Source organism: Lonchura striata, chromosome 1 (genome assembly GCF_046129695.1).
Source record: "Lonchura striata isolate bLonStr1 chromosome 1, bLonStr1.mat, whole genome shotgun sequence".
Classification (NCBI taxonomy): domain Eukaryota; kingdom Metazoa; phylum Chordata; class Aves; order Passeriformes; family Estrildidae; genus Lonchura; species Lonchura striata.
This window is the reverse complement of record NC_134603.1, coordinates 151,017,699-151,030,460: the sequence shown is the minus strand read 5'-3', so window position 1 is coordinate 151,030,460 and position 12,762 is coordinate 151,017,699. Positions and strand designations below refer to the sequence as shown.

Here is a 12,762-nt window from a genome sequence, read left to right as displayed (position 1 = left end):
TTTACAAAGAAATCACATGGTGTGCATGTATGATCATGCCCACTGTGTTATTTTTATTTATTAGGAATGCCTAAACAGGTAATACCTAAAAGGAAATTGTTCCACTATGATGTAAGAAGAGAACCTGTGGGTAATCTGTTTTCAAGTTTGTCCCAGTGGCATAACAAGGATTAGCTACATCAGCTCACTACACATCAAAGTCACAATTAGCCTCATGTACTTTCTGATGTCATGGGGATTAGAGCTGCAATTTATTTTATTAATCATATCCTAGTTGCAAATTATTCACAAAAAAACACACACACATGCATATATATGTGTGTGTGTGTATATACAGAAACAGAGAGATGCCTTGATGGCAAAGTTTACCTGCACAAACACACACACACATACCCATACACACCACCACAGACTGATTCAATCACATCTCAAATCCTGTGTGTAGTTTTGGGCCTGTCATGACAAGAAAGACATTGCTGGAGTGTGTCCAGAGAAGAGCAACTGAGCTGGGAATGGGCCTGAAGCACAAGTCTGATGAGGAGCAGCTGATGGAGCTGTGGGGGCTCAGTCTGGACAAAAAGAGGCTCAGGGGGGACCTTCTCACTCTCTACAGCTCCTGACAGGAGGTCATAGTGAGGTGGGGGTTGGTCTCTTCTCCTGGGTAACAAGTGGCAGGATGAGAGGAAATGGCCTCACATTGCACCAGGCAGATTCAGATCAGATTTTAGGAACATTTTTTCATGGAAACAGTTATAAAGCCCTTGGGGAATGGCACCTGAGAACATGGTTTAATGGTGACCATGGTGGTGCTGGGTTGACTTGCTGATCTTAAAGGCTTCTTCTGGGCTTAACAATTCTATGCAGACTCTGTTCACAAGTTTTCCCTGAGAAGCAAACAAACTGCAATGTATATGGGATTGGCTGAGCTAATCCTGTTTGCAGTTCCTCCTCTCTGCTGTACCACCTGGAACCATTCCCTTTGTCTCACTGGCCATCTGGCTCCTTTACCTGCTTTGTGGTTCTGTTGCTTACCCGTGGAACTGCCTGGGAGGGGACTGACCTGTATAAACCATTCACACGACTACGTGTGATGGCTTGTCTGTGATCCTGAGGGAAGGGTGAAGCACAAATAATTTATAATCATTTCCGATCAGATACAAACTCATTACATGTTAAATGCTCTTCTAATGAGAGGTGAAGCTCACATCTCTGAAGACAGACCCTGTGTTTCTGGATTAAGGATGCTATCCCAGTAATTCCTCCTGCCACACACAGGCAGGCTGCACAAGTCACTTTTACAGGAGGTCAGAGAGTCAAATAGTGTGACTGGAATTTTAAAAAGGTTTATGGCCATTAATAATGTTTGTATTGAATACCAGCTCAAACTGTAATGAGGTTAATTAAATCTCCTGTCCCAATGTATAAGCCAGCTGCCTGAAGGTCCAGAGGCAGATTCCATGTGACAACAACTCAGAACACTGGACAATCAAGGCAATTGAGGCACTGCTTGCTAGAGAGCACCAGGTGTTTGTCACTGCTGTAGGCAGGGTACTAAAGTAGATCTAACAAAGCCATGATACATCAGAACAATTCCAACATGACATGTGCTTTTTCTGAGGTAGAGAGAAGCCAACTTCAAGAGTATCCACAGTGTCTGACAGAGTATTGTATTTACTGTTCTCTCCCTGGCTAAGGCAAGAAAGGACTACAGCTGAGGTAGAAAACACAACTGTAAGACACACACATATTGGGAAGGCAGGAGTAATTATTAACAAGTCAGCTACAGCAGACTTACACATGTGAGACTGTTGAGCCTTCCCAGAACTCTGTGCATGGCATATCTAGAGTCTTGTCACCTGCAGGCACAGAACTTCCAAGGGGATTCCCAAGATCTGCAGGATTTCAGCCTGATTCAATCAATCATTTATGTGCAACCCAAGGAATCATCTGGAACAAGTGAAATGTCTGAGCTCAGGCAGCTGGGAAGTGCAAGCGAGTTGAACAGTCTCAGCAAAGAGAATGACTGCAACGTTTCAAGCTCCTGCCAAAAGCCTCCTCTGAAATCACCCACTGCAGAACTTTGGGCACAGCAGCAGATTTCTGCTACAAAATGCATGCCAGCCTGCAACAAACTGAACTTTTACCCTTTCCCAAATAGGAAAGGGCCCAGAATTTCTGAAGCTGCAAGGAGGCTTGGGTTGTATGTCTTATGATATTCAGTAATACCTAAAACTTAGTCAAAAAATTGACTAAAACTTAAAATAGCAAAGTAGTCCTTCTAGTTAGACAGATCAACCTGCTAAGGGTTTACTACTTTTACTAGCTACAGAAGATCATGACTACATAATCTTTAATATATTTAGAACTTTTAAAATCAATGAATACAACCTCTGCTCATTTGTGTTCTTGTTTAATAGGTCTTAGTAAATGGCATTTTTACTTATATATCAATTTTATAAGAACATATTGTTGCTTCCTAACTACCCCCAGTATTTTGTTAGGAAACAAAACTTAAAATTTATTACTCAGTTCCCTGATACTATGTAACAACACACCTTCCTGACCAGAGCATAACATCTTCCTGTTCTTACCATGTGTGCACAAAGGGAATGTAACCATTCCAACTACACAGATGTAACTGTTGTAGCACAACTGATTTTTATAGAGATGATTTAACATCCTGCCTGGTGAAGAGAAGGTTGTGTGGAGCCCTCATTGCAACCTTCCAGTATCTGAAGGGAGCCGACAGGGAAGCTGGAGAGGGACCCTTCATCAGGATTTGTAGTGACAGGACAAGGAGTAGTGGGTACAAATTGATAGAGGGGAAGTTTAGGCTGGATATTTGGAAGAAATTCTTTACTGTGGGGGTGGTGAGATATTGGAACAAGTTGCCCAGGGAGGCTGTGGATTCCCCAACCCTGGCAGTGTTAAAAGCCAGGTTGGACAATTCCTTGAGCAGCCTGATCTAGTGGGAAGTGTCCCAGCCCATGGCAGGGGGAGTTGGGACAAGATGGTCCTTAAGGTCCCTTTCAACCCTTAACATTCCATGATTCTATGAAATTGTCTTGTGCCACAATAGCACCACAAACCTGTGCAAGTTTTTATAAGTCAGTGGTTATTACCAGTCTAACAGTTTGTGTCCTTCTAGACACAAACTCTTCCAGACAGAAAAATAAAACAACTCCTCACAAGGTATCTTGAAAAGAGACCAATGGATAAATAAAAGCGACGGGAGTGTTATCCATTTCTAAGAGAAACTACCATTTTCTTTCACTCAAGGCAATGTCAAACCATTAATCTTCCCTACAATTCCAATGACTTTAACTCAGTGGGTTAGAGCATGGTGCTAATAACACTAAGGTTGTGGGTTTGATCCCTGTATGGACCATTCACTTCAGACTTGATGATCCCTGTGGGGTCCCTCACAACTCAGGATATTCTGTGATTTTGCAACTTCTGTTGTGCCTGATGGAGCCTACCACATCTGGAGATGTTTACACAGACCCACTTGAGCCTACACTTCCAGCACAGTTCTAAGCAGGACTTGAAGCCCATACAAAACCATGGTGGAACCCACTGCTGTTTCCTCTGGCCACACATCACATTGTCCATTGTGACGAGTGCCCACCTGGCTCCTGTGTCCCCAGGGCCCAGGTTCCATGGGAACCTGATGCTGCTGCTGCTGCACCCACAGCCCTGCCCTGGTCACTCCAGAGCCTTGGCCTCAAGGCCAGCAGCTCTCGCCTTGCTCCTGGGAAGGAGCTCAGGGAGCAGCCAGCTGGATCCCCCAGCATCCCCCGGAGGCTGTGCCCATCCTGTGGGGTGCAGGTGGGTACCTGGAGCTGCAGTGGTGTGATCCCAGCTCAGGGGGATGCTCAGGATGCTGCTCTGGTGCCTCCACTCCCCCAGGCACGAGGGATGTCTCAGCTGTGCCCAGTGCCTTTCCTTCTTGTCTTTATCAAAATCCTGTATTTATTAGCCAACCGTTCTGACAATTCTCTGCCCCTTCCATCAACAGTTTGGCTTTCAAGCCTTATTTCTCTGCTTGGTTTATACCACACAAAAGGTAAATTGTCTGTAGAGGATGGCATTTTAGTTACAAAACCTCAGTCTTGCATTCAAAGTGGCTCTTAGGAAATACCCAACTGTTTACTCAAATTAGTTTTGAGATAGTCCCTTTAAACTCTTACCAAAAATGTGTCACTGCATGAGAATGAGCAGATGCACAATTGTATTAAAACTACAGTTTAACTGCATAATTTTTTCACATACTGCTGTCTTGGGCCCTTGATGGACCTATTTCAGGGATAATAACTTGCAGTACACAACCGAGGCAAAGCATTATACTTTACCTGATATGATCAAAAGCCTCATGTTTTTCAATTTTTTGTAAATTTTGCCTCATTGTGAGATTGTAATGTTAACATTAAGTTTTAAAATTTAGTTTACCATGCATTTTAAAAGTTTGCTCAGCTCTCTTCAACAAAATTATTTCTGTAGTTTATTTCATTTTACAGAACAGCAGAAGTCCTGAATGAGTCAGAATAAGGCGTTCCTGTCTCCAGCCTCCCAATTCCAAGTGTTGTTGGCCCATATTTTTTTGACTCTGCACCCAAGCCTGAATATTTTTAATATATTATTTGAAAGACAACAATAAACACAAAAATATGAAAGCTTGATAAATCCTCCCCTCCCACCCCACTGCCCTAAGAAGCATCAGCAAGAATGCAACTGAAAGTGAAGGAAGGGAGAGTGGAGGGAGAAAGACACAAAATACACAGGAAAAAAGAAAAATATTTCCCAGGTGGAACTCCTGGCCTGGGGATGCCTCCACAACAGCATGTCTTTAAGAATTAGCATTGCTACATAAACCAGTATTACCCAGCATTTTCTGCAGTTGGCTGTGTTCAATGAGGGTTTCTACTTCACTGTTTTTTTTGGCAAAGGTTCATATGCTCACAGCCTTAAGTAAACATTAAATCCAGCTCTGCAGTCCTGATCCTGAACTCTTGTACACAGGAGCTCCGGGGAACTCGGCATGAAAAGAACCTGAGTGACATCCACAGCTCCAGCGCAGACCAGGCAGCTCCTGACACAAGTCACCGTGCCTGGAAGAAAGTTACTCCTTCATTTAGGAAGACTTCAGATGCTTCACACTTGATTTGTTTTTTTTGCCAGCACAATGAAGGAAATGTCCTGCTTCTGCTTGACTTTTTCTTCCTTGTTGGAACAGATGGGGAAGGCTTACAAATACGTGACTGGTATTTTTTCAGTGACTCATAGCTCAGAGCCACAGGTTTCAGATGGTGATAAGAAGCTCACCAGGATGGATGTAAGCACACTTGAGGAGCAGTATGACCATATAAAACAGAAGCAAAAACTGCAACAACACATTATTGTATATAAAACAGGTATGCTTCTATTTGTAGGAAAAAAATGCATATGTAATGTAAAGATTATCTCTTTAAATCTTTAATAACATCTAGTTTGCTGTTTTCGTGCTCAGCTTCAAGAGACGTAGAAGTAAATTCCTTTCTGTCATTTTGGGGTTTTATTCGTTTTGCTGAAGGTTGTTTTTATATTTATATCAATAAGCTTCACGTCAGTGAAATATTATTATGTATTTGAAACAGATGAACATATTTGAGGTAAGGTTTTACAAGTTTTATATCAGTAAAATAAAGTTCTAAACATAAATAGTAACCCTTACAGTAACCATGTTCTTCATATCTATGATAAGTGTATTTGTGCAATGTATTCTGTAATATTTCTGCTCTCTTGAATGTTTCCATCAGAACCAGCAATTCTGGGTCATCTTTCTCTTTTTCCCTTTTCTATCTGTGTAAAGAAAGACTACAGGCAATGGCAAATATCAAGTAACAAGCACAAGCTGGGGTTTTGTTAAAATATAACTTTAATTAAAAGTCATAGTGGGTAACTAAGATAGGAGCTTTGAACAAAAAATCCTGTTTTGAAAGTATTTTAAGTGCATATTGCTTGGAAAGTGCATAAATAGAAAAACAAGTAAGAAGAATATGTGTCACTCATCTACCTGCTATGTCAAGCAGATTTTATATAAAAAATTTGCAATTATTTAAAAGTTTTTTGTTAGACTACTGTTGACAATACTACACTGATGCATTAGCTTTCCAAGTTAAAGTGATATTGAGAATACTAAGACAACAAATGAAGTTGTCTTCTGAATTTAATTTTAATATAAATCCCATGCTTCATTCACCTCTCATTTTACTATTTAGCTCAACAAGTGTAGAACTTAGGTTATTTAATTCTTTACATTTTCCTCTACATTTTTCAGCAGTTCTAGCATTTGGCTGTGTCAGGATTCATGATCAAAACAATCAGGAAAAAAAAAAGTAATTATGAACAACAGATTTGCTTCTTCAATATTCTTTCATCCAAATGTTTCAAAATTCTCATTTTAAAAGAATTAAAATCTCTGTGAGGAAGAAAAAAATATATATACAAGCTTATTTTATCTCAGGTATCAAAAAGCAGGTAACTTGAAGACAAACTAGCCCATCTAATCAGTTAAAGCAAAAATATGTTAGTTAAAGAAAGGGAGCAGAAGCCTTTATTCAGATTAATTAAAATGAAGTTTCAAATATAATGAATGTTATTAGAGCAGATTTTTTTGCAAGCCCATTTGAATATTAAAATATGTAAGAAAGTAAAACTGCACAGATTTTGGGGAGTTTAAAATGCAGTAGGGCTAAAAATCCACATATAAATATTTTCATACACGTGCACATTCCCCAAAACATTCACAAAACCACATAACCTGCTGCACTTAAGTTCTGTCTTCAAACAACCTGTGTGGAAAGAATTCATACCACTGTTAGGAGCAGTCAGAATTTGGGCATTTTTTGTTATACTGAGTTCTCAAGGTCCTAAAAGTTTATCTTATACAATCCTGTGGAAGCTGGGAAAACCTATTTGCACCTGTTACATGCATCAGTTTTCAGGACTATGTGGAGCAGAAATGAACATTGCTATATCAGGACTGCCCTACACTATCCTGAAATTCCAGGTAGTTCCAAAAGGCACTCCATGTATGTAGCACTGATTTGAACAGTCATTTTCTAGGAAATTGTTTCCCTACCTGGAGGGTAAAATTATGGCTGTGCTGGGAAAGGGGTGAACAACAACAGCACCACCACAAACCCTTCACATACACACAAAACCTCAAAGGCCAGACACACAAACCCTCAAGGAAGGACAGCACTTCCACTCCCTTGTAGTCTTAAAAAGTCCCTGCCAAAGGTCTTTGTTCTCACCAGTGAAACCTTGCTTTGCTCCTGCCTGGCAGAGCAGCTGTCCTTCCATGGAACCACAGGGAGTTTGAACACTGTAGGTTTGTTGCACCACAGTTGGAATGGTAACTCCAAGTTTTCCAGAGGACTTTTAGCTTTGTATGTCACTTTCTATCTGCAGGAGTTGTAAAATCGTGGACTTTTAAAGAGAATTCAAGACCCTCTAACTTCCCTTTTGTTTGGACAGAGGGGTTAGTGACCAAGAAGATACCTGAAAAACACTTTGTTCTGTTTCTTCCCTAGTATACACAGCCACATTCATGCTTCTGCCCACTCCTGATTATTTGAGAACAAAGACCATGACAAGATTTGAAAGGCACCAGTTAGAGGATAATACAGCAGTGCATTCATTACTTATTGGCTAAGAAGCTGGAAAACAGTATTTACTTTAGGAATTAAGTGGGAGTATTCAGCACATGCAGTCACAACAGAATAAATAGTGAGGCTCTGACTGCAGAAATCTCTTCCAAGTATTTCCCAATCTAACTTGACATAAAATTAACTTTTGCCACTCTGGAACCTTAAAAGTATCTATTGATGATGACAGCACATGGCCGGATGGCAAACAACTGTGCAACAAGGTTATAATACACAATTTACATGGAGAAAAAAAAAAAAAAAAAAGACAGAAAACAGAAAGAAAGGTCTGTATAATTGCAGCTTTCTTGAGAAGTTTGGACAGTGCCAGAGGCGTGGTAATTCAGTGCCCAGTGGTTCAGGACTATCGCATTTCCATCCAAGGTCATTGCTCAATTTTGTGTGCTGCACCTGTAGCCAAGCAAGGAATCAAATCAACCTTGAACTCAAAACCAGTGTACACTATTAAAATTGGACTAGATTTGTCACTCTGAGCTTTCTGATCAACTCAAGACAGACCATAATTATTCTGATGGCAAGTTCATAAGGCTCTAGATGTTCTGATGATGACTATCAATGTCAGTTCAGCCAAGAGCACAGTTAACACCACAAAAACATGCAAAGGTGCTTCACCTCAGTCTCTCAGTTCCATTCTCTCTTGGATTTTCTCTCTCACACAGAGAACAAGCCTTGGTTTTCACAGCTTGGTGCTACACTGTGCTGTTTTGCAGAACCCACAGGGCCCTGATTTGCACGTGGACCTTTCTGTAGCCAGCCAAGCTCAGCGTTATTTCTTGGCTAAGAAACAGGCATTCAGCTTTATTTCTTGGATGAGGCCCAGTCATAACTTTGATTCTCACTGTTGCATGGTGGAGAACTGTGTATTCTTGTGTCTCTGAGTGTTGTCACCCTAAGAAAATCTATCAACACAACTCACTGTACAGATGGATGCACAAACACCTGTATCTCAAAGCTCTGCACGTGCCTCAGTCTCCTTTCTCCCAGTAACGTGGCATGAGAGCCAATGTGGTCTGACATGGTTCTCCCTCCCAGCCATGCTGAAAAACAGCTCTTATCAGATCAACTCTTCATGGCCAAGGAGCAGAAATAGTTCTGTGATACTATGCTGGGGTTGTTGTTTCAGCAGTGGGAGAGAAAGGCAGCAGAGAAAGCCCTTGCCTAGCAAAATCCCAGTTGTACAGGTTCATTTACTGCCAGTACATCAGCTGGGTCTCACATCTCCCACTACTTATTTGTAAAGATGACACAAAAGGCAGCTATAAAGCAGAGGTTGTGCTGTTGGGTTTTTATGCAGGCAAAAAACTGCCTAGTCCTATACAAACTAGCTTCATTTCAAATTCAGGGTTACAATCCTTTTAAAACAGTTGTTTAGAGACACTCAGAATATAATCAGCACTCTTTTGTGCCTACTTTTCTCCCTTTCATGTGTTTCAGAACTTAGATTGCAACAGACACAGTCACTATAAGTCAACCCTGTAAATAAGGCCAGCATTCTGTACAACTCTTACTTTTATTTATACCAACTGAAGGATATTTAAGTAGTGTCAATGAATTATCTTTAGCATAATAGATCCATTTCTGTTCATTTTCAAGACACAGGAAACCAGTCATGTCCAGCAATTTGATGACTCCCATATGCAATTAAAGTAGCATTAGCATTTCTGTCCCTAATATCTTAAATATTTTTAACAGGAACTTTCATTTAGAAATTAAGCTATAGGGGTAGAAGAATAAAAACAAGGAGATGAGAATTTCTCCAGCTGTTACAGCTACTCTAAACCATTCACAGAGGAAGCAGATTCCTCTAAGTTATCATTCAGGCAATGCTAGTGTGATAAGCTATTTACACCATTTATACTGACTGGAATAGTAAAATTGCAGTAAAATATTAAAATACAAGCCTATCATTTTAATGATCCCTCATTAAGAAAAAAAAGGCATTCATATCTTGTTTCATCTGGAAATACAATATTACTAAGCTGTGAATACAAACTTCAAACAGTATCAAACAGAACATTTTTGTCTTTCAAATTACAGCACTTGCCAACACACTGAGCAAGTCCCTACTCACCTCAAGAAGTTTTGCTTACAAGCAATTAATTACTGAAAGTCGATTCTCAATCTGTGCTGTTAATGAGTCTTAGAGTACCAGTTAGATCAATATTGTCTTGATAAATTTCCATTTCCATTTGACTAAAACTAGGATACCATTTATGCCCTCAGAACTGCAAAAGCAAGCATGAAGTAGTTCTAAACCTGGCATCAAAAGAACTTGCACTTCTCTCAGCCACTAAAAGAAAGAGCACAGCTAAAACTCATGTCAAAGCTTTTCAGATGAGCTAATGCTGCTGAAATCATACCCTTGCTTTTTGCCACCATAGTAATGTGCACAAATGCATTTCTCCTGCAGGTGGACATGAATCTCCCCTGCCAGAATCAATGATCAACCCTGTGCTAATTAATAAGAAAGTTAAAAGATCAAAGTCATGTAGTGGAGACGTTCCTGTCAGAAAGGTCACACTGGCGACAGTGAACGGTGGCGGCTCAGAAGATGAGTTGCTATGGCGCGTCCACCTGGGAAGGCACCGCCTGGGACAGCCCATGGGACAAGGAGATTCCTGGCATCTCTCCCACTGCAACAGCCCACCATGGAGTTGTGACAACCAGAGACTGATTTCAAAGGGAAATGACACACCACAGGTGAAGGAACCAGCAGGAGCAAGTGAAATGTCTGAGCTCAGGCAGCTGGGAAGTGCAAGCGAGTTGAACAGTCTCAGCAAAGAGAACGACTGCAACGTTTCAAGCTCCTGCCAAAAGCCTCCTCTGAAATCACCCACTGCAGAACTTTGGGCACAGCAGCAGATTTCTGCTACAAAATGCATGCCAGCCTGCAACAAACTGAACTTTTACCCTTTCCCAAATAGGAAAGGGCCCAGAATTTCTGAAGCTGCAAGGAGGCTTGGGTTGTATGTCTCACAATGAGGACATTCAGTAATACCTAAAACTTAGTCCAAAATGTGACTAAAACTTAAAATAGAAAAGTAGTCCTTCTAGTTAGAAAGATCAACCTGCTAAGGGTTTACTACTATTATTAGCCACAGAAGATTCTGACTATATAATCTTTAATATCTTTAAAAATTTTAACATATGATTACATCATTCACTTTAAAGATATTCAAGATAATTTCTGATGTATTTTTAAATCACTTAATAAAACCTCTGCTCATTTCTATTGCTGTAATGAGACTTAGTAAATATAATTCCTTTCTGATACATAAATTTTATCATAATATATTTTTGGTTCTCATCTATCCCCAGTGTTTCATTAGAAAACTAATGAGGTCTCTCCTTCTACAAAATAAAACTAATGAGGTTTCTCCTTCTACAAAATCTTTAGAGGGAGGAGACCCTCTCTTGCAGGTGCTTTTTAATGACACAAACAGGATCTTTGTATCACCCACTTCTGGCTGCAAGTGTTCAGACAGGCCTCTTTTTCAACTGTAGTCTTCACAAAAATTGAAGATGGGAAATGTCTCCTTATTTCATAATAGGTAGCCATGGGACATCATAGTAACTGGGTTTTTTTCTTCACAGTAGTTAAAGTACTTAAAGAAGGATTAGGAAGGGGAAAAAATAAGATAAAGCATATAGATAAAACAGGGAAAAATACTAGATAACAATTAGCCCACATGAAACAAGAAATTACCTGGAAGGAAATAATTCAAAAACTTCATTGTCCTTTGATTGATTTAGTTATCTTAATTAAACATGGACCATGAAAACCCTGGTTTTAAAGTCAGTGCAGGTTTATGCATGGACTAAGTAACTAACTCCTTTGTAAACTCTTTCATACACTTTGTCCTTTCCTCAGGCTTCTCCAGCATATCACTGTGCTTTGTACTGACTGGAACTAATTTAGAAAAGATATTTTTCCTTTGGAGAATCTTTCAATTTAATTCCCAAAGACATTATGAAAGAGCATTTTCAGAAAGTTATCATTTGTTAGTGGAGCAGCTTCAGTTATGAGAAAAGTTGCTATACTAACATTTCAAGAGACTGGAATATTCACACACACAACTGTTTAATGAGAAAATTACAGGGGTTTTCCTAAAGCAGCTGTAGTGAAAATGAAACAGAAAAATAAGAAAAAAGCCTAAAACTTTAAATACTAGAAAGTCCCACTTCTGAAAGGCACTTGACCTGCAAAACCTCTCCTGTTAACTTCCTCATGTTTGGCCATCATGGGCAGGAGCTTTCATCACTTACCACAGATTTAGTCAAGTTTCAAGCACTGAACACTGCCATAAATCAAATTTACTCTACCAGTAGGCAAGCCTTACTGATTTATGCACATGGGGGAACACAGAATCCTGAAATTCTAGTTCAGTGTCTTGTCCACAAGCCCGTGATCCTTCTGAGATTCCAGCTTTGGAAATGGGACCCTTATGGTAGTCTGCCTGACTTCCCAAGAAAAATGTTAGGACAGTCCTGCAGGTCCATCCATTCCAGAATAAATCACACTGCTGAGCAATTATTTCAGTCACACCTAAATAAAATAGAGTAAGACAGAATGAAATACCTTTGATGCTGGGACAGCATGCTGCTGGTCACATAAAAGAATGAGCCCACATGAGTTACTTATAACTGGTATTACTCATGAGGAAATACAAACTCCCATGCTAAATCTCACCTGCAACACCACTGCCTTCAAAAAATACAGAAAAAACCCCAACCTGCACACCTCTGCCTCACATACACAGAGGTGACAGATGAGGGGTGGCTGCAGAACACTCACCCCCAACCCAGACCCAGCCTTTCCTGGAGGGACACTCCCTCAGGCAGCTTTGGGGACCCCCACCACATCCCAGGGATGAGCCACCAGATACTCTGGAGCCAGAAGGTCCTGCTGTTGTCACATGAACCAGTGTGCATGCAACAAGACAACAATTACACACGTGAGAGAGACATCATTTATTTCAGAGTTGTAAAAGCCTGGGTACTGGTGGTCCTCCACAAATCAAGCACACCCACTATCAAAACTTTTCGCTATTTT

General features: G+C 40.3%; 1 protein-coding gene across 1 annotated transcript; it reads left to right on the top strand.

Moving 5' to 3' along the window:
- Nucleotides 1-5,040: 5,040 nt before the first annotated feature.
- On the top strand, nt 5,041-10,829 carry C1H9orf152 (chromosome 1 C9orf152 homolog). The gene is made up of 2 exons (XM_021555303.3): nt 5,041-5,411; nt 10,120-10,829. Exons 1-2 carry the CDS (start codon nt 5,183-5,185, stop codon nt 10,689-10,691), a joined length of 801 nt encoding a protein of 266 aa, XP_021410978.1. The 5' UTR covers nt 5,041-5,182; the 3' UTR covers nt 10,692-10,829.
- Nucleotides 10,830-12,762: the final 1,933 nt, after the last annotated feature.